The sequence below is a fragment of the Chlorocebus sabaeus genome, chromosome 15, assembly GCF_047675955.1.
Source record: "Chlorocebus sabaeus isolate Y175 chromosome 15, mChlSab1.0.hap1, whole genome shotgun sequence".
Lineage (NCBI taxonomy): Eukaryota > Metazoa > Chordata > Mammalia > Primates > Cercopithecidae > Chlorocebus > Chlorocebus sabaeus.
The window spans coordinates 1,833,458-1,856,249 of NC_132918.1; the positions used below are offsets into that span (position 1 = coordinate 1,833,458).

Here is a 22,792-nt window from a genome sequence, read left to right on the forward strand (position 1 = left end):
TATTCCAATCAATAGAAAAAGAGGGAATCCTCCCTAACTCATTTTATGAGGCCAGCATCATCCTGATACCAAAGCCTAGAAGAGACACAACAACAATAAAAGAGAATTTTAGACCAATATCCCTGATGAACATCAATACGAAAATCCTCAATAAAATACTGGCAAACTGAATCCAGCAGCACATGAAAAATCTTACCAATCATGATCAAGTGGGCTTCATTCCTGGGATGCAAGGATGGTTCAATATATGCAAATCAATAAACATAATCCATCACATAAACAGAACCAACGACAAAAACCACGTGATTATCTCAATAGATGCAGAAAAGGCCTTTGACAAAATTTAACAGCCCTTCATGCTAAAAACTCTCAATAAACTAGGTACTGACGGAACAAATCTCAAAATAATAAGACCTATTTATGACAAACCCACAGCCAATATCATACTGAATGGACAAAAACTGGAAGCATTCCCTTTGGAAACTGGCACAAGACAGGGATGCCCTCTCTCACCACTCCTATTCAACATAGTATTGGAAGTTCTGGCCAGGGCAATCAGGCAAGAGAAAAAAATAAAGGGTATTCAATTAGGAAAAGAAGAAGTCAAATTGTCCCTGTTTGCAGATGACATGATTGTATATTTAGAAAACCCCATCGTCTCAGCCCAAAATTTCCTTAAGCTGATGAGCAACTTCAGTAAAGTCTCAGGATACAAAATCAATGTGCAAAAATCACAAGCATTCCTATACACCAATAACAGACAAATAGAGAGCCAAATCATGAGTGAATTCCCATTCACAATTGCTATAAAGAGAATAAAATACCTAGGAATCCAACTTATAAGGGATGTGAAGGAACTCTTCAAGAAGAACTACAAACCACTGTTCAACGAAATAAAAGAGGACACAAACAAATGGAAGAACATTCCATGCTCATGGATAAGAAAAACCAATATTGTGAAAATGGCCATCCTGCCCAAAGTAATTTGTAGATTCAATGCCATCCCCATCAAGCTACCAATGACTTTCTTCACAGAATTGGAAAAAACTACTTTAAAGTTCATATGGAACCAAAAAAGAGCATGCATTGCCAAGACAATCCTAAGTAAAAAGAACAAAACTGGAGGCATTACGCTTCCTGACTTCAAACTATACTACAAGGCTATAGTAACCAAAACAGCATGGTACCGGTACCAAACACAGAGACAGACCAATGGAACAGAACAGAGGCCTCAGAAATAACACCACACATCTACAACCATCTGATCTCTGACAAACCTGACAAAAACAAGCAATGGGGAAAGGATTCTCTATTTAATAAATGGTGCTGGGAAAACTGGCTACCATATGTAGAAAGCTGAAACTGGATCCCTTCCTTACACCTTATACAAAAATTAATTCAAGATGGATTAAAGACTTAAATGTTAGACCTAAAACCATAAAAACCCCAGAAGAAAACCTATGCAATATCATTCAGGACATAGGCATGGGCAAGAACTTCATGAGTAAAACACCAAAAGCAATGGCAACAAAAGCCAAAATAGACAAATGGCATCTAATTAAGCTAAAGAGCTTCTGAACAGCAAAAGAAACTACCATCAGAGTGAACAGGCAACCTACAGAATGGGAGAAAATTTTGCAATCTACCCATCTGACAAAGGGCTAATATCCAGAATCTACAAAGAACTTAAACAAATGTACAAGAAAAAAACAACACCATCCAAAAGTGGGCAAAGGATATGAACAGATACTTCTCAAAAGAAGGCATGTATGCAGCCAACAGACACACGAAAAAATGCTCATCATCACTCGCCATCAGAGAAATGCAAATCAAAACCACAATGAGATGCCATCTCACACCAGTTAGAATGGCAATCATTAAAAAGTCAGGAAACAACAGATGCTGGAGAGGATGTGGAGAAATACCAACACTTTTATACTGTTAGTGGGAGTGTAAATTAGTTCAACCATTGTGGAAGACAGTGTGGCAATTCCTCAAGGATCTAGAATTAGAAATACCATTTGACCCAGCGATCCCATTACTGGGTATATACCCAAAGGATTATAAATCATGCTACTATAAAGACACATGAACACATATATTTATTGTGGCACTATTCACAATAGCAAAAACTTGGAATCAACCCAAATGTCCATCAATGACAGACTGGATTAAGAAAATGTGGCACATATACACCATGGAATACTATGCAGTCATAACAAAGGATGAGTTCATGTCCTTTGCAGGGACATGGATGAAGCTGGAAACCATCATTCTGAGCAAGCTATCACAAGGACAGAAAACCAAACACTGCATGTTCTCACTCATAGATGGAAATTGAACAATGAGAACACTTGGACACAGGGCGGGGAACATCACACATGGTGGCCTGTCATGGGGTGGGGGGCAGGGGAAAGGATAGCATTAGGAGAAATATCTAATGTAAATGAGGAGTTAATGGGTGCAGCAAACCAACATGGCATATATATACCTATGTAACAAACCTGCACGTTGTGCACATGTACCCTAGAACTTAAAGTAGAATAATAATAATGATAAAAGTAGTCGTTATTTGTGCTAATAGATGCTGACGGGTCCAGAAAGAAGACTGAAAAATGACTACTGGATGTAGGCATGTGTAGGTCATGACTGTCCTGTATATTACCTGTTGGTAACACAACAAGTCTGAGTACAATCGACTCTCTAGCCACTCTCTGGCCCAGGGAACCTTTTCTCCTTTTCTTTAGTTGTATACAGACATGTTCTTTTTGTTTCAGTCTTAGGCCATGGCAGCCTCTGAGTGACTTTCTCATCTCTAGGCAGGGACCTCCCTGATCGTTTTAATCTGAGATTTTCCTCTGAGGCCCTGGATATCTTGCCCTGGTTCCAATTTTTCATTTTCATACAAATACCCAACGATCTTGTTAAAATGCGTATCCTGATCCCGCAAGGCTGGGGCCTGAGATTCGGCATTTCTAACACACTCCCAGGTGATGTCGCACTGCTGGTTCATGGACCACATTTGAGTAGCAAGGCTATAAATGACATGATTACACTTCCAAATAACACAAAAAGACTACGAAAACACAAGAGGGAATGCCTCAAGAATAAATAGAATTGTGCTGTGGCTACCACATTAACAGAAATACCATGTTTAGACTTGGGACAATAATAACTAAGCTGGGCTGGTTGAATTGCAGTTCAGACCTGGGTTCTATTTTAAAAAGGAAGATGCCAAACTAGAGACAGCGCAGGGAGTGATAAACAGAACAGTGAAGAAGGGCCTGGAAATGATATACACCAAATGGTCTGAAGGACAGGGGTTCTGAAACTTGGTCTTTATTGCATGGATTGACCTAGTTTGGAGCTGTGGCACCTCTGTTGAAGGACAGAAATCCAAATACATTGACAACATCATTGAAATGGCTTCATTTTGTGAAAATAAGAAATACACATCAGTGAAGATAGATAAGGTGGACAGATAAAGATCATCTTATAATTGATGAGGGTCTGACACATGCTGAAGGGAGTGGACTCACTGGGCAGTCCTTCTCCAGTTCTGCTACGAATCTCAGGGATACATACTCACAAACTACCTCTCTCAGGTCTCTGCCCTGCTGACTCTGCTGGTGCTTCCCAATGGCCACTCTTCCCTTCCTCCCAATAAACACAACTCTGATTCTGTCTAGAGTGGCAATGTGTCCTGCTGAGAAAATTCATTTGCCACCCCGCCTTGTGGCATGGTGCTGGCCAATGAGATGTATGTGGAAAATGTCAAGTGGAGCTTTAGGAAAGCTCTTTAAAAGGGGGCAGACCTTTTGCCCTTTGTCCTTCTCCTCCTTCTTGCTTGGAATGCAGCTGTAGTGTTGGAAGCAGAAACCGAAAAGCAGCATCAGGGAAAGCCCAGCCTTGGAGTATGGAGATGAAACCCCCTATGAAGACAGGCTGAGAGGAAAGACAGAAGGAATGGGGTTCCTGTGGGCACCACACAGGTGCATACTAGCCCTGAAATGCCCATTTCTCAATTTATTATTACCAAAGAAAAATAAAAGTTTCACGAGGATCAGCTGCTAAAAAAGGTGGCTTTTCTGTTACATGCAGCCTAACATATTCCTAACAGACTTGCTTGGGAGAGCAGCACAGCCTCACTAGTTATGCTCAGGTACCTGAGTTAGGACAATGCCAGAGGCCACCACACATCACAGGCAGAGAGCATGGGGGCAATGGAAGCCCAGACTGTCTGTAAGCCTAGACTCAAAAGGATGAAATGACAGCCCTGGCAAGCTGGATGGTGATGGACTGTAGCCGTACATTCACATTCTCTGTTAAATTCCACAGGCATCTGTACATGTCAATTCCCCAATTTAGATGCTGGTAGAAACATCACATGTGCAACTGACACAGAATATCATACAAATACCTCAAGAGTTCAAAGACTTTTGTCAATATGCTTGTAATATATCCTTCAGAACAAGAAGGAAACCAGTTGAAGGTAAACCGACCATAGCAAACAATTTCAATGCCCCACCCGATGTTCCTTAGACTCCCTTTATATGCACACTGTGGCTTCAGTCTTCACTTGCCTCCAAGAGCCAGAACCGTGGGTCTTCTTCTGCCCTTAAGCTACTGGAGCCCCACTGTCTACACTTCACCCCTGGGTGGAAAGTACCTGGGACCACTTTCCACCACTTATTCCTCCCTAAGTGGCCCTTCACCAATGACTGGTGTTTATGGGAGAACAAAACCCAGCTTCCTAAGCTGGAGATGGGACAGTACCTTGGTGTAACTCACACTTCTGATCCCTCTTGCAGGATCAGGCTGAGGCCACGCTCTGAGGGACTCTGCCTGAGTTTCTGTCCTGCCCTGTCCTGCGTCTCTCCACTCCCTACCTGTCTTCCCCCTGGAAACACAACCTTGCATGTGAGCCCTTCTCTCAGGATCTGCTTAGGGAAACCCAGACTAGGTCACCGAAGTTCTCAAGTTTTACAATTTTATTTTATTCGCCTTAGCTTAGTCGTCTTTCATGGCTTTGTTTTCAAAAGATGCTGTGCTGCTTTAAGAAGAAGATTTAAAATCCAAGACTCCCCCTTTTCCCCTTAAAAGAGGAAATTATTAAATTGCTGTTTTGCAGTTAGTTGGAAAAAAAAATCCAGAGGTTTAACACATGTTTTCTAAATTCCCCCCACAGATTCACTCAAGTCTTGCGGCTCTGGGAAACGTCCTTCTTAATTGATCCTTGTCGTAGCTACAGCTCTGTTGACATTTCTAAAGCAAAACATAGCCTTCCTTCCAAGCGCAGTGAATACACAAATGAAGCTTTTCATATATGTGAAAGCTGAGCCCCGCCGTGGAACACTGAAGCCGCCTTGTGATTTGAAATGGACATCTGCGTTTCTCCACCACTTCCTCACTCTGACTGCCGCAGGAAGCGCCCAGCTTTTCTCCCAGGCAGTTTCACTCAAGGCTGGGCTCTCCCTGATGCAAGGGCCACAGGTAATCCAGGTGAGGAAATACAAACACAGGCTGGGGGTGCCTGCGCCCCACCACCTTCTCTTGTCCTCTCAGGGAGGAAGGGAAAGGCCTGCAGAAGCAACTGAGAAACACTGAAGGGTCTCTGAGGAATGCCGAGTTTTCTTCTGATAAGCGGATGGGGAAGACCAACAAAGCGACGTAAAGAGCTTGCTGTTGTGTTGGAGCCTCAAGTGGGCTTCCAGCCAGGTGAGGCTTTTCTACCTGGTGTTACGCAGGAAGTTCAAGGTAAAGTCACCAGGGGGCTTGGGGCACTGGATTAAAGACAGGAAGGGGGCGGAAAAGACTTACTATTTTCTAAGTATTGGCATCCACCCTCAGGGCTCTCTTACCAGGGCAAGCAGCGAGTTCATTCATCATCTTAATGGCTGGGCCAAGATGACTATAAACATCTAAGGGTTGCATTTTACTTGAGGCTACTATTAACTTGACAAGAGACAGCAGAGAAAGCAGAACACAATGAAAGTCAGTCCCTGCCCTGAATGAAAGCGCAGAGTGAAGGAAGGCTGTTTGTCATCTGTCCCAGCACAGAGGGATGGGGCTCGCTTCTGCCTAAGAACCATTCTGTTGCTTAATGCTTGGTTTCCTGGCTCTGCTAACACAATTTGCTTTGTTTGCCTGCACAGACGCAGTTTCTGCATGGAACCTTCTGTCTAAAAACAGGCCAAAGCACTCCCTCAAATCAAGGTATACAAACACATAAGTGTTTAAGTCCTTCCTGCTCTATCCAGATTAGTAGGTGGATCTGTTTTATCACCTGGCGCCATCTTGAGCTGTTTGCCTGGAAAGTGAAGAGAGAACTATTCCTGAAAGAAAGGCACCGCCCTTTCTGTGGTAAAGGTAGACACAAACTGAAGAATCACTTGATAAGAAAAACAAACTTACAAGCCCTTGATGCCTCTTGTCATAAAGAATAAGCCACTGAAAGCCTTGAAAGTTGACTTGGTGCTTTACTGCCTCCAAAGCCCAACTTGGAAGACCAGTTTAACTTGGAACTCAAATTATACTCCTTAGAAACAGCAAAAATGAGCTTCCCTTAGAACATCATCACCCCTCCCACAATACGCTGTCATGGAGGAAATAAGGACCTAGGGCCTATCCATCTATCTCAGTCTCTCAAGGAGATCAGAAGACGATGCAACGTCTTATTAGCCAAATTCAGTGACTTATGGCCAACCGATGCCAGGCACGAAGCACATTCCTCATGAGCTTACAGTACTCTGTGCGCTAGAGCATGATCAGGAGTAGAGGATCTGGGTTCTCCCCGCTGAGTTCACAAACATCCCCCTTCCTCACTTTTCTTTCTTCCAGCAGTCCCAACACTGAGCCTCTGACCTTCCTGGCCTGTCAGTGCTATTTCTTTGTTCTTCCTCTAAGATGTCTCTAGCCTCTGTTCTTCCTTCTCTGTTCTCTCAGTCCAGACTTCTCTCAAATCCCATAGATGGCTCATCACTGCCTACCTGATAAAAAGTCTGAATCCCATACCACATTCCTCCAGCCCTTTGGGCCAGATGCCTCCCTGCCCAGTCTGAAAGACTCAGGATCTAGTCCCCTGCCTTTGTTTTTGGAGGGCATTATTCTTCTCATTATCTAAACCTCGCTATTATGTATGACATGCATCACATATTTGAACAATTATATATCTTGGGTTTTAAAAAGTCAATATCCCTAAGCCAAAAACTCCAATACTTAAGCAAATGGTAAGTAAATGGAAAAAAGGTCAACAAGCATTATTTTTTAAAAATCAGGAGTCACAAAAGCCAACACAGACATTTATTGAACTGACCTCTATTTATTGCTTCACATTAATTTTCATGTGATTTTATTTTCTTAAGTACAAGCAACTCATTAAATTAAAAAATGTTCAGTTTAACACTGTCTCTATTTTTACGGTATGTAGACAGACAGACAGACACACACACACACACTCTCTCTCTCTCTCTCAGTCCTTCATTAAGACAATGACTGATAATTTTTGTCTTAAAAGGAAGAGTTATCACCCCCTGATATACATTCTATGTTCTATATTATTGCCTTATTTTCCTCTTCCCCCTCAACATTATTTAATCTTGGTCTGAAGTAGGTGATCAGTATATCCCTTCTGAGTAAATGAATGAGCTATAAAGTATAAGCTCATGTGTGGCAGAGTTGGGGCTACCATGGTAGGTACCCATCATGTACAAGTGGGACTGTACATGATGGTGTAGGACTCATTTAATCCTTGGCACAATCCCACTTTAAAGAGAAAGAAACTGAGGCACAGAGAGAAGACCCCTGACCCAAGGCCACACTGGCCATCAGAAACAGAGTTGGAATCTCAACTCTGTATCTGCTGGTCACCAAAGCTACACTTTCCCTCTATTTCACACTAATTGCCTGTCATTTTACTTCTAGCAGCTTCTAAAATTCGAACTCCAGCTTAGTTGCTTCTTGCAATCACCGTGAAGTACAAATATTCCAGCCAGCAAATAGTTTTCAAAGCATCACGAGTTCTAAAAACTCCATGGACACTACGTTCTGGTTTACCCTCTCCACTCCTCTCCTTCCCCAGACACTCGGACACTTGAAGCCCCAAACTCTCATCTCTTTGACTAGTTTATCTGTTGCCAAGGGGAGAACATGAAACACAGTAAGACTGCAGACAGACTAAGTTCCACCAGAAACGCAGATCCGGACTAGAACATACGGAAAACAGCCAGGCTGGAGGTCACAGGCTGGAGGTCACAGGCTGGATGCAGTCACTGGACATGTTTTGTTTGGTTCATATGATGTTCAGAAAACATTTTAATTAGCTGCCAAAGTCATAAGATCTCTGGGTTATATTAGAAAATAGAGTGTGCTAGGCCTCACTCCCACCTGGCAACCACTGAATGCTGCTGGGAGCCCGATGCCCTGTGGGTGAGGCTGGAACCCTCCATCTTCCCACTGTCTTCACTGCTTCCTCCTGCCCCACCCTGGTCCTCTTCATCCACATACCACACCTGCCTCACCCCACTTCTGCACACTGTGAGGTGTATGCTACTAGATCTTGTATGAGAACCTCAGCGAGGCTCTATCAGACCAACCTACAACTTATAAGAGCCTAGAAAGTGAGGTGCTAAGGTTAGAGATACTTCTAATCCTATGGGCCTCTCTGGCAGAGGCTGGTGAGCCCTGACCACATGACTTGCACACTCAGGATGCTCCAGCCCACTTCCGCCAGGGGCTATATTACAGCATCTCTGCACCCAAGAGCATTTTTCCAAAACCATGTAGGTCTCTCCTGCCATGCCTATGGGAGGGCAGGAGTACTGGAGAATATAAATAGCCCCAAGAGACCTCATTTCTTGACTCTTGGGGAAAGGAATATAAATCCCCCAGCTCCCTTACTCTTCCTAGAGTTGCCCTGCAGGAATAAGCTCCATTGCCCACTGCAGTAGTTGGTTTAACAGCTCACTTTTCATTCACTGCCTCCTGCCTGTATCACTTCACCTCCCTACCATTGTTTCACCTCCCTACTATATCACTTCAACCCCCTACCATTGTTTCTTGCATCTCCCAAATAAAGAAATTTCCCTGAATTCCTTGGCATCTGGGAGACCCCAACCAAGACAGCGTATCACATTGTGTAGAAGAGTCATGCCAGGGTGCCTGCCCCACTTGTTCTCCCTTCTCTCCTAGCATGGCCTCCTCTGTCACTCTGTGGCAAACTGCTGCGTCCTCTTTGTACCCAAAAGTCAGCTGGGAGCCCTCATGCACCTGGCTTGAAGCTTATCCTTTCATGTCCATGTCTGTTTCCATGCATGCCATACAGTCAATATCATGAAGATGTACACATAACCCCAGTCCCTTCTTTGAGTTTTTCTCCCTGCCTACCCCTGGTCACATGAGGCATTCATGAGTGCAGAAATCCAGAATGGGCTAAAAACAAAACAGATTGAGGTGGGAGGGGAGATTTCTTAGAACCAATGAGTGGTGAAATCCTGACAGGCCTGTAAGAGCAGGCAAAAATGTCCTGACATCTCCCTGCCACCAGAAATGTTACTGGCCCTTTGTTCATCATGGGCAGCCTCTTTCCATCCTACTGGGTTCTCTCCTCCCCCTCCTCCTTTACTCTGTTCTGCCCTCTCATCCCTGCTCCAACCTAGGTCCCTCCTTCACCAGCCAAATAAACTGACCCATTCCACCCACCCTAGCTCTGCAATGTAGGAATCAGCTGACACTAGATCCTCTGGAGGCTCATCCATGTACCTTAAGCACTCATCCAAGGATTCTGTCCAACAGGGCACTGGCTACTGTGGTAATGACTTGCTTTACCTTGTCATGTCTATGCTTCAAACAACTTTTCAGTACCTCTGTAAAGCAGCTGGCACCTTGTGCTTTAATTGCTTACTGACATGCCTTTGGCCCCATTAGGCTGTGAGCTCCCTGGGAGCAGGGACTAGATCTTTGTGTCTCCTTGTGGCTGGAACAGTCCCTGGCATTTAGCAGGTATTCAATAACTGCTGTCCAAACAAATCCATGGCTGTTCGACAAAGGCAAGAAGAGCCAAATCCCTTTGTGCCAAACGGCTCCACAGCAAGAAATTAAAACAAGGCTTTACCTTGACTCCAGGGCCACAGAGCTATATATCCCCAGGGACATCACTCACATTATATTCTGTGGAGGTATCGTTTATACGGAACCCAGTGTGAATGGTGACCCTGGTGTGATGCAGTGGTGATCTATTCTTCCTTATGCTCCTTTTTAACCATGCACCCCTCCCCTGCCCCGGGGCTCCCTCTCACTGCTCCCACAGGGCACCCCAGGAATCTCACTCTGTAGTGAGGCTTTGCTGGTTCCTTACCCAGCAGGCAACACGGTGCACTGGGCCTGCCCTGAGGAAACCCAGTTGCCGATCATTATACCCTGAGCTCTGGCTGGACAGCACAAGCCAGCAGAGTAGCCACCAACAAATTAAGCCCTCTTTTATAACGTGTTTTCCAGTTAGCTTTATTTAGGAGAGAAAAAAGCCAGCAGATGGTCATCCATGTGTATCCTATGTTTTTATAAGCAGCGTTCTCTCAAAGGAAAAAATAATCCAGAATAAATCTATGAAAGTAGCCTTGCCTTAGAAGAAGACAGAAAAATCCATTGCAGGGGATATTTTGTATTCAGTCTTAGAAGCTAATATATAACTAATTGACTGTGTGATGACAGAGAAGATAGGTAACCTTGGAGGCCTGGGCCTTAAGTCTCTGTAACTTTGGACAAAACGAATTACCATCCATCTACCTACCCACCCACCCATCCACCCAGCCAGGCATCCACTCACACACCCATCCACCCAGCCAGCCATCCACTCACCCATCCACATATCCACCCAGCCATCCATCCACTCACACACCCATCCACCCAGCCAGTCATCCACTCACCTGCCCATCCACCCACATACCCACTCATCCACCCAGCCAGCCATCCCCAGTCACCTATCCACATAACTATCCACCCACTCACCCACCCTGTCACCCAGCCAGTCACCCAGCCAGTCATCTACCTACCTACCTATCCATCCACTCAGCCATCCACCCAGTCATCCATCCATCCATCTATCTATTCTGTGGACAGATCCTGTGCAGCCAGGGGGGGAGCCCGCACACGGGGTCCCTGAGCTGAGATTTAAGGACAGAAACAAAAATGGGGTGGGGGTGATTCCTGGGTAAAGGCAGCTTTGGTATTAAGTGGCGACTGATTCAAGTGAGTATGTGGGGGCATGGTGAGCCAGGAGTCTGAGGCGAAAGGAAGGCAGGCAGAACCAGGCTCAGGAGCTGAGGAGTCTGAACTCCTTCCTGAAGAAAGTGGAGCAGAGCAGTCACAAAGTCAACTTTCTTCTCAAATTGTTATTGGTATAACTGAGATTATGGGATTATTTTTTATTTTTATTATTCTTTTATATTATGCATTTATCATGGCAATACTTTTTTTTATATTTGCTTACTATCATAAATATTTATAAAAATTGTTTTGCTTCATTCTATGCTTATTTGACTGTGGCACACTTTTGATTCAACTACTTTTGTATTCTTGAGTAGTTTATCTGTAAATAACTACTTTTCAGCAAGCTCTCATGGTTACTATAGCAGATGCGGCCAGCACCTCGCTCATATTCCCCAGAACCAGCCAGAGTCCTGGTCACCTGAAGCCACGCCCCTCCAGGTCAAAGGCTTCTCGCATCTTTCTGCCCCAGTTGAGTTGCTTCCCCGCCCCAGGGAGTGTGGGCCTACTTAGAGAAGGCTGGAAGTGCCGGAGAGTTCACACACAGTGAGCAATTCTCCATGATTAATGACAGGAGCAGGGGGATCAGTCCTCCAGCAGCTTCCTCATCCTGGAGGGGAATGGATCTGAGGTTTGTTACACACAGTCTCTCAGAGGGTCTGAGGAAGACAAGCCCAAGGTGCCACAGCAGTAACCCGCTTATAAACGCACACCTTCCTGTCTTTTCCTCTTTCCTGTCCAAACTCACCACTGAGATCCCCCACCCCCAAATAAACTATCTGTACCTGTATCATTGTATCAGGGTATGCTTTTGGGGAAATCCAAACTAGAAGAGGTAAGAACCTAGGAATTCTCATATATCTGAGTATATCTTTATTTTGACTTCACAATGGAGGGCAAGTTGGCTGTGTGTTGAATTTAAAATTCACGATGGAATATACTGTTGTAACTTTGGACATTAATGTTACAGAAAAGTCTGTAGAAACTGGTTTCTTTGTTTTCTGCTGTTAATAGTATCATTTTCATATCCTTAAAATTAAAAATTTCATGAAGCTATTTGTAGGCATTAAAATGTTTTAAATATTTTAGCCGGGTGTCTGCTGCACCCATTTTAGGAAAAGGAGATCCTCCTTTGCTGTCTCCTTAGACTTCTGTTGGCTTCTGTTCCAATTATTCTGGAACCATTTTCTCTTTGCTGTTTTCCAGTTTCCACCTTCTACAATATAGTCCTCACTGTCATCCTTTTTTATTGCTTCGTTCTTTTTCTTCGAATTCTCAGAGCTTCTCAAAAACACCTCCACATCATTAAATCAATTTTCTGTTCTGCTGATTCTGCTCTTTCCTGAGTATAACATATTTTAATTCTGCCGCTGATTTCCTGGTTTCATTGTAACATTTCTTTATCCCATCCATAACATGTATTTTTGCTTGCCTCCCAGTTCATTCCATTTTCTTACAGTCTATTGTTCTACTGTCTGATCTTTCACTGTGTTCATTTTTTTTTGACTTTCACCAAGAACAAAAGTAGATGCTCTGTAAAATTTACTTTTGTTTTCTATTAATAATCTTTTTAAAACTTATGCTTTCCCTCTGTATCTTAGTCATGCTTTTCTTAGTTTACCCATTAGAATCTTTTTGCAGGCCCATGTTGGTCCCGTTAGGCCTGTGGGTTGTTAAGCAGGTTTGGTAGGCTCTCCTGGTGCCCCTAACTAGCCACCTGGTACTGTCAGAATCCTGCTCGGGGCTGGGTGATGCCATTTACATCGCCCGTTTATCAACCTTGCAGCATGGCTGGAGTCCTGGAAGGGTGGTTTCTGTTTCTTTTCCCTTCGTTTTCCTGCCACCCTGAGGGTCATCTTGCCCATCTGCTTTTCTGGCTGGCCCTGCCTCCACAGCAGCTACAAGACATCTCCGGGCTCCATCACCATTCTGGAGCTAACACTCAACACATCCCGAAGAGCCCAATACCCTGTCAAGATTCTGTCGAACTGAAACCTAGGGTTCCTTGTGACAAAGTTCTCAAAGGTTGCTGGAATTCAACGGCGAAGACATCAAAATGATGTTCTCCCATATTTCCCACGGCCAGCTACAGTGGCCAATGGCTTGTACCTGTGGCCTTCTCAGGCACGTTGTCTTTGACTTCCTAGAGCCTCCTTGTCCAGTATGCTTGGGAGGCTACTCACCACCCCTGCGTCCCCCCAGTGGCCAGTGACGATACAGGGGTAGAAAATGATGCTATCCCCAGCAGCTTCAAGGGGGGACAATTCTGCAGAGTGATTTATGCTCCAGGGCTTCCCCACTCCTTCCCAGCTCATAAATCAGACCAAGGCTAGCTTTGACCCGACAGCACACCCCTCCCAGCCCTTCCCCTGCCCGCCCCGATCCCTCGCCCCTCTTCTCCTGAGAGTGCTCCTCCAATAAATCACACACATTGGGCCTCATGCAGTGAAGAAGGGATGGGGATAAGAGTGCAAAAAGTCCCTGGTGTATAGTAGGTGGTCAAAATTGTGACTTCAAATCCTCTGAAAAGTTACAGAGCTAAGGATATGACCATTCACCGGTACTAATCTCTGTAAAACACATTCATCACAATTTTACTTAACATAAAAACTGGGAATAATCTAAATACAGAATAAGAGGAATTTTTTAGGTAAATCCATAGTATATCCATATGGTAGAATATTATGCAATCTCCAAGTTAAAAAGGAAAACATGGTAAAGGGGGAGCAAAGCAAGATACAGAGGGCTACTGAGGTTATAAAATAGTAAGACTAAGTCCTATATACTGACAGAGTGGGGTCAGCTCTGAACTTTCTAGCAGCCAATAAAGAGAATGAAGCCTAGTCAGTCACAAGGTAAAAACAAGCCAAAATGCTTACGCAAAACACGGCTATTTCTAAGTCTGAGGCTGGAAAGAAATTTCTTGCATGGGTCCTGAGTGAGAGAAATCTGTGTAATGACCCAATCGCCAACTACATCTTTTCAGTTACCATAGAGACGAGTTCCACAGGTCAAATCTCCAAGGAAGCCCCTCTCCCCCACCTACCATCCCACCCTGCACAGGGAGATGGCATCACAGCACATGTGATTCTGTAAAAGATACTCTGTGTGTGGCCAGCGATATTTGAACCTTACAGACACTTGGTTCTCTCTTGACTGGGCTTAATCTAGGGGTAATTTTTAGGGTATAGAAAGTGGATGGAAAGCGCACCCCTCCTGCAGTCCTTGATTTTGTGGCCTCCCTCAACCCTTGAGCTCCTGAAAGCTACGAAGCAGCAGGGAATCTGAGATGACTTCTTGGAAAGTTTTGGAGTGCCTCTACTGTTGGTGGCTCTGAGCATTTCAGCTGTCCCCTAAGCTGGGCAGGCTTGGCACAATCCTGTCAACACTATTGAGCCCACAGAATATGTGCCTGAACAAATGCCATTGACCTGCTCAATGTATGCCCAGTGCTCATCAGTGGGTAGAGTGAAGGTTTTCCGCAGAAAGTGATTGTGGTTCCATTTTAACATAAAGAACAAGGCACCCCTGTTCAAGGCTGTAAATATTAAAAAGCTGCAAGCAGTCCCAGCTGAACAGCTATCAACAGTTAGAGCAGCGCTGGGTAGAACGGTGTCGACCTTTGTCTACTTGTTCCCCCTTGTTGTCTACAGGGAAGCCTGTTCCACTTCCTCTGAGAGGTAGTACACTCGGGGTGATTACGGGTAGGGGAGAATACCAGCACTGTACCTTTGAGTCACACTATATAAACTTCACTTCAAATTAATTCACTCTAAAAAAACTCACTCAATTTGTGGAAATAATTTAACTACCTCAATTCATTCAAATATGTTAGGAAGGCTGGGGCGGTGGGTCACACCTGTAATCCCAGCACTTCAGGAGGCTGAGGCAGGAGGATCACTTAAGGTCAGGATTTCAAGAACAGCCTGGACAACATGGCAAAACCCTGTCTCTACCAAAAAATAAAAAAATTAGCCAGGCGCACACCTGTAGTCCCAGCTCATTGGGAGGCTGAGGTGGGAGGATCACTTGAACTCAGGAGGTGGAGGTTGCAGTGAGCCGAGATTGTGGCACTGCACTCCAGCCTGGGTGACAGAGCGAGACTTATCTCCAAAAATAAAAATAAAAAATAAATAATAATCCAAAACACAGGCCAAAGCAGTGACCCTCTAGTAGAAACATCAAGTACATCATATATAATACCTAGCACAACAAGCAGTGATCTGCCCTTACTTTCACAACTACTGACCTAAAACTGGAGTTCTCTAGAACATGTGTTTGCTGGAGGCAGCAACTGTACCATCTCCAAGAAGGGGCCAGATGTAAAACCATAGGGAGAGGATTCCACAAGAGAGAAGGGATGGGAGACTATATAACTACAGACACTTCTCTGGCACTCTATGGGTATTTACAAGTATACCAACATATTTCTAAGGGTATTTATGGCTATACCAACATATTTTCTAAGTCCAGGACGAAAAAAGTTCTAATCATTCTAAATGATAGTCCACAGAAAGCATCATTGCCTATTACAGGCTATAATGAAAGCCGGCAAGTGTACCAGATGGAACAACCGCTCTTTACAAGGATGCCCTCCTTACCTTCTGCCACATGTTGATGAAGAAGAGCTCCCGGGAAACGTTGAAGGACACGTTGGCGTCATAGGCATCATCCCCGAGGTTGGAGATAGAGATGTTTAGGGAGATGTTCTTCACAGCCCCCAAAGCTAGATACAGGGTTTTCTCATCCATACTGTAATGAAAAATAAGACAGCAATGAATGCCCTGAGGTCTACACTAATATAACATGAGGCACAGGGGGTAGCTGAAGGTGGGGGGCAGAAACTGAGATTGCAACAACAAGTTCCAGGAGCCCCATTAACCAGCCATGGGTCCTTGGGCAATCAGTTAGCTCTAGGGCCTCAGCTTCCTCATGTAAAGCACAGGGTTCTGCCTTGCCTAACTCACTAGACTGTTTAGAGGCTCACAGGAAATCCTGTATAAAAACTATAAGGCATTTAATAACCTAAGCGTGGGATTCATTTGTACATGAATTCATTCGGTTATTTTTGAGTGCCTACCACGTGCCAGCCACTACTCTGTGCTAGGGAAGAAGCAGCAAAGAAAACAGAGTCCTTGTCGCTTCAGGGAGAGAGAAAACACACACAAAAAGAAGGAAATATGTGTGTCAGATTGTGATAAGAGCTGTGGAGAAAACTTACAAAGGGTAAGGAGGATAGAATGTGCCAGACTTGCAAGGGAGATGGGGTGCAATTTACAATAAGGTGATCAGGGAAGCCTCACTGATGAGGTGACCTTTCAGTACAAACCCAAAGAAAGAAGGGGAGCAAGAAACACAGGTACGAGGGGACTAGCAAAGGAGAAGTCCCTGAGGTGGGTGTGTGCCTGGCACATGCAGGTAACAGCAAGGAGGTCAGTGCAGCTGGAAAGGAGTGATAAAGAGAGCAGGAAGGAATGAGCTCACAGGGGCCAAGGGAGTTGAGGCAGCAGATCCCACAGGGCCTTGTGGGCCAGCATGGGGACCTTGGTTTGACCCTTGGAAGCCCCTTCAGGACTCTGAGCAGAGCAGCAGTGTGACTGGCTGTTCATGTTTAAAGGAAGCTCGCACTGGCTGTGATGTGAACGGTCTGTGGAGTGGCCAGGAAAGGAACAGGGGGCCTGGGTAGGAGGCTCTTGTGACAATCCAGGTGTGAGAAGATGAATGTGAAGGCCAGGGTGGTGGCAGCCAAGGGGGTGGTGAGATGGGGTCATATTCTGGACACATTTCAAAGGTCATGCCAACAGATTTTCCTCATGGACTGGATGAAGGGTGTTAGGAAAAGAGGAGTCAAGGACTGCTCCAAGGATTTTGGATTCAATAACTAGCAGAGAAAAGTTGTCATTTATTGAGATGGGAAAGACTGGGTCGAGAAGGTTCAGCAGAGAAAACCCAAATGCCTATTGGATTTTAAAGGGGATATTAAGGCAGGTGGATACATGAGTCCGGAGTTGAAGGAGGATTCTGGGCTAGAGATACATTTGGGACAGACTAGATACGATCACTAGGAAATGAGTATAGATAGAGATGAGGACTCACATTTACAATTTGAAGATGAGGAGGTATCAGCGAACAAGACTGGAAAAGCATGGCTAGGGCAGGAAGAGGAAAATTGAGAGAGAAGGCATCCACATGGTCACAGAGGACAAGCTCAAGAAAGGAAGGATCAATTTTGTCCAATGTGGCAGACAGGTCACAACAATGGGAATAATTAGAACTGGCCATTGGAATCAGCCTTCTGGAGGTCACTGGTGACCTTGATAAGAACTGCTGAAGTGGTGTGATGGGAGGAAAGCCTGACTTGAGAGAGTTTCAGAGATGTAGGAGGAGAACAAATGGACGCAATGAGGACAGACAACTATTTGGAGGAGTTTTTCTCTAAAGGGGAACAGAGAAGTTGGATGGTAGCTGGTCGGGGAAGTGGGCTCCAGGGAGCTTTTTGGCTCTTTTTTATTAAGATGGGAATTACCATAGTGTAAGTGCACGCTAATGGGAATGATACATTAGAGAAGGAACAATTAATGAAAACATGACAGGAGACAATTGTTGGGGTCTGATGAACGACTGGAAGGGCTGTTCTCGCCTGGCTGGAGGTGAGCTGAAGATGCATTAATAGATGGGTAGTAGGAACATGCAGGAATTCCTCTGTGATTGCTTCTCTTTTGCAGTGAAATAGAAGTAGGATCAAAGACTGGGAGTTGGAGGAGAAAGAGGTGAATGTTTGAGGTGTGAGGAGATGGAGGGAAATGGGGGCCCAGGAGAGGGGTGAGTGAACGGGGTGAGGATGAGAACATTGATACGGCTGAGGCTGAAGGTGACAAGGATGAAGATGCATGAGAGACTGATGGTTATTAAGTGATGTGACCTTTGAACAAAATAAATCCATGTGAGTGGCCAGTTTTAATTGGACAACCAGTTAATGGAAGACGTAATTAAGGGTACAAGGGTTTGTATAATGAACGGTTGTTATTTTTGGCCACTCAGCATCCTGACATCCTATCGTTTTGGGAGAATCTCAAGATAAGTGGGAGGGGCACATTAGCAGAAAGGGGACAGATTCTCTCTTTCCTCTCTTCTTGATGACTAGGGTGTGGGTACTTGCCTAAGTGAAATCATGTGATCTAAAGGTGATCAAGTGGCAGTGATGTGGTAACAGATGCTCCCACCCAGGGCTACAAATTTTGAGGGTTGCACAGAGACACCAGGGATCATCTGAAGTAGCTACAGAGCAGTAGAGAGCCCAGAGGTGGAACCCTGGGCTGAGTCTTGCCTCTTCTGTTTCCTGTCTGTGTTGGTTCCCCAGCCTTCTTGTCTATGCTCTGAACCACCCCACATCCTTTTAATAAATTCCTTTTCTGCTTGAATTAGCCAGCATATGTTTTTGTTGTTTGCAACCATTAATACAGCTAATATACCATGCAAAAGAAGAGAACTATTCAAAATCTCCATAGGCGAAAATACTTTGAAATACTAATTTCTGGGGGGTAGAATCTTCATTACCCATCCGTGAAGAGAGGACCTCACTCTCCTGCATGTCTGGCACATCAACAAGAATAACATGTGCAATGAGAAATATGATGGCCTTGCTTTGGAAGCACGGGCTCTGAGGATCCAAACAAGATGTGAAAAATTAACTTAAGAGTTGCAAATTCTTGAATGGCCTCCAATAAATTAAGACCCTGATCTCAAGCTATTGTGGCAATTATTTATTATTGTTGGCCATTTTAATCTTAAACAGTGGATAGGTTATTTCTGTCCCTCTGTTTGTTTTTGGAAGATTAAAAGAATAAACCTCAGGCTTGAGTTATGAGAGAGCGCTAACCTAGCTTTATCTCAAGAAGGAAGTGGACAGGCATTCACAAGTATCCCTGACATCAGACAGTGTCCAAGGTTTCCATGGAATGTCTGGCAGGGAGACAGTATAGACGAGCTCAGGACCATGGAGGAGGGGCTGCCTTTTCATTCCAGTTTAGTTGTTCATGTGATCAGTCTCCTTTCCTTGTATATAAAGGGCAAGGGATCAAGCCAGGGACATCTAAACTTCTGCCAATCCCCAAACCTTGGGCCTCTGTCACTTAATCACACACCAAAGTCATTCCCGGGATTTCAATGTCAAGTGATTCAAACATGGCTCTGTGATTAAGGGAAGCAGCCAGGCAACTTCCAGGGCAGAATGTGAGCTCAGATTTTTTTTAAAGGAGCCTCAAAGCTGGGGTTTCATTCTTTCTCCAAAGCTAAAAAAAATCTTTGACTAAAACAACACATCTCTGCTTCCAAAGTTATTTTTAGAAATGAAACGAAAATGTGATGTGCCAGCATGATATTGGGTGTTGTCAAATATGTCATCCTTCTGAAACCTCACAACACTGTGAAAGGGTCTTGATGTCAGGCCCATATTTGAGAAATGAGGAAATTGAGATGCAGAGAGAGAAGATGCTGTGCTGGTATCAGAACCCAGCATCTCCTATCCCTTCAAAACTCGTTCCTCTTCACCAAAACCCACATTTCTCCAGCCCCCTGACTATCATGTCCCCAGGAGGTCCTTCCTGATCTCCCTGCCTGGGTGAAATAAATCCTCCCATTATGAGCCCTCCCCATCCCCTGTGCTCCATCAACCCTTCATGGCACTTATTGAAGTTGTGATTACGCATTTGTTTGTGGGGCTATTTTGGTTAAGGACTGTCTATCCCTCATTAGAATCTAAACACCGGGGGCAGGACCCTTCTCTGACTTTGCTTATCATTGAACTCCTAGTGACAGAGTTGTGCCTGGCACAAAATTTCTCAGGGAATAAAGTTCCCTGAATATCAGAGAGATTCTTCTTCAATAAATAACTAAGCATCGTGGAATGTTCAGCATAAAAACCCTGTGCCTGATTGTTTCCACCTTTCAGCAGGACTGTCAGAGAGGCTGGTCTCTCCTAGCAGGTGTTCAGTGAACACTTGAATGAATGAATATCCATGACATCCCCACAACAGATCATTAGCTCCCCCTTCACATTTTACAGATGAAGAAGTTGAGCCCCAGAAAGGGGAACCCACCCAACTGAGGTCACCCAGTCATGTAGGGTCTGAGCTGCAACTAGCAGCACACCTCCTTTGGCAGGAAGGTTGTCCCAGCTATGGCTCTAATATCATCTCCATCTCAGTCAGGAAGGGCTTTGGCAAGAAAGTTTACTAACACCTGAAAGAAACAGGACTCCACAAAGACCAACCTCTCTTACAGTCCTGCTGAAATAGTAAAACGATCAAGCATAGAGTTTTTGTGCTAAACACTGCAGGGGTGCTTATTTATTGAGGAACAGTGTTTCTAATCTTCAAGAAATTTTATTCCCTGAGAAATTTCCCCATTAATTTTAATTTGCTTGTGCAGTCTTTTAAGTGGGTTATATTACTCTGTACATGGATCGCTTTGCTGTGCTTTTATATGAAAATCCTTATTAGTAGTCAACATAAGATACAAAGTGTACTGTTTCTATAAAGCTTACCTTATAGCATGTATATAGCCTGCTGGAAATATATTGCTCATTTGTTTTTAAAAATCCTACCCAAGTACATCTCATAGCAGTCGGATTTTTTTGACTGTGTTATTGGGTTTGCACTTAAGTTTAGCACCAATTCATTCACTATACTCAATGGCTGATGTTACTGATGACATCTTGGCAGCTGTGTCAAGCCAGAAAATCTCTGTAGAACTTGTTCTCTGCCCTCATTCATCACTGTACATTAGGATTACCATTCAAAGTTCCTTGTTAGGTAAATGCAATACATTTCCATATCAACCACATGTGCTGAATCACTAAGGCCACTAAAGCAAAATTTTCCCCTTCTATCCAGATAATTTTTTGGATGATGCTTAATAATTTTCTATTGGATAATTTAGATTTTCCTTAAGTCTCAGACATAAAAACCATGACCTTTTCTTTTGCTGCCATCATAAATCTAGCCTGAGTAAAGGCTAGCACAAGTGTTAATCAAATGCATCCAACTATTTGCACTAAAAAACTTCTCATTACACCATCATTATCATTATTGGTATTGTATCTATCACCCACAACTATATTTGACAATGATGACTAGAATAATAGTGTAGAGCAGCCAAGTCTGTCCATCCATCCTTCCCTCCTTCTCTTATTTCTCCCAGTTGTTTATCCATCTGTTAATTTTAAAAACCACTTTTCCCACCTCATGCCTCTTAGGATGGCAACTACCAAAAAAACAGAAGATAAGAATTGTCAAGAATGTGGAGAAATTGAAACCTTTGGGCACTGTTGGTAGGAATGTAAAATCGAGCGGCTGCTTGGAAAACAATACGAATATTTCTCAAAATAATTAAACGTAGAATTGTCATATAACACCAAAATTGTACTTTTGGGTATATTACCCAATGAACTGAAAGCAGGAACTCAAAGAGACATTCGTTCCCCCATGTTCATAGCAGCACTATTCACAGTAGCCAAGGGTAGACACAATCCAAAGTGTCCATGGACAGACAAGTGGATAAACCAGATGTACTACACATACAATCCCCAGTTTTCTCAGTCATGGAAATCATACCAAAAAGGACATTGTGAAGCAGACTGTATTCTTCCTAGGAGCAATATCACAACTGGGGGCAGCATGTCCTTAGCAAGGATTCAGCTTCCAAAAAATCAGATACTCTCAACAATGTATCATAAAATCAATAATGCAAAGCACACATGTAAATAGCCCTTGCAATGTGAAATCACAAACAATGCTTCCCATTCTTAAAAAGGGCAGACATCATAAAATCAGACATGGAATTTGACAGCTGGAAAGGGGCTCATTTGGGTCACCATTTTGCAGATAAAGGCAGACAGGTAAGTGACTTTCTCAAGGTCACTCAGCAGACAAGGGCAGAGCTCTAACCCCTGGTCCAGTACTCCTTTGCCTTTCCCATTGCTCTTAAAGCATATAAAAATGCAATTAAATAGTATACAATGTACATGAAACTTACTTGGCTATAACATTATAAATAAAATTGTGTTTATTTTTCTTAGCATTTAGAATATTTTAGAATACTGGGAGAATATTTAGAATATAAGGTATCATCTCTTTCCAAATGCTACCGAGGTGCTTAATTTTTCTCTTGACAATTTTCTTTGAAATTTGTGGAGGCATTTGAGATGACTCTAGATGTCTTTAGCCACTCTTGTGGGCAACCTTCTTTCTGGGTACTTTGTTGACAGCTATCAAAGGTTTTTAATTTTCAGAGTTTAAAATTACAAACATGAGTAAACCAAAAAACCAAAATTGCTTATCTGATGTCTTTCTATGAGGGATACAAGCACAAAATACCAAATAAATTGATTATAACATCAATAATTAAGGGACGGTGTTAATTAAGCTACAGGGAATAAGTGAGGACTGTCAGGCACCTCCTGAATGTATGCTGGTAAATGAATTACCCAGGAAATAAACCATGAATTTGGTAAGACCCGCCAAAGGAACAG

The 22,792-nt window shown here is 43.8% G+C and overlaps 1 protein-coding gene across 3 annotated transcripts in view; it reads right to left on the reverse strand.

Annotated features, from left to right (window-relative positions):
* Positions 1-22,792, reverse strand: part of ITGA9 (integrin subunit alpha 9) — a 384,455-nt gene that overhangs the window by 131,361 nt on the left and 230,302 nt on the right. For all 3 annotated transcript variants that reach the window (XM_007971773.3, XM_007971776.3, XM_037988454.2), the window contains exon 18: positions 15,864-16,014. In XM_007971773.3, the coding sequence (XP_007969964.3) occupies positions 15,864-16,014 (151 nt within the window). The remainder of the gene's footprint in view (positions 1-15,863; positions 16,015-22,792) is intronic.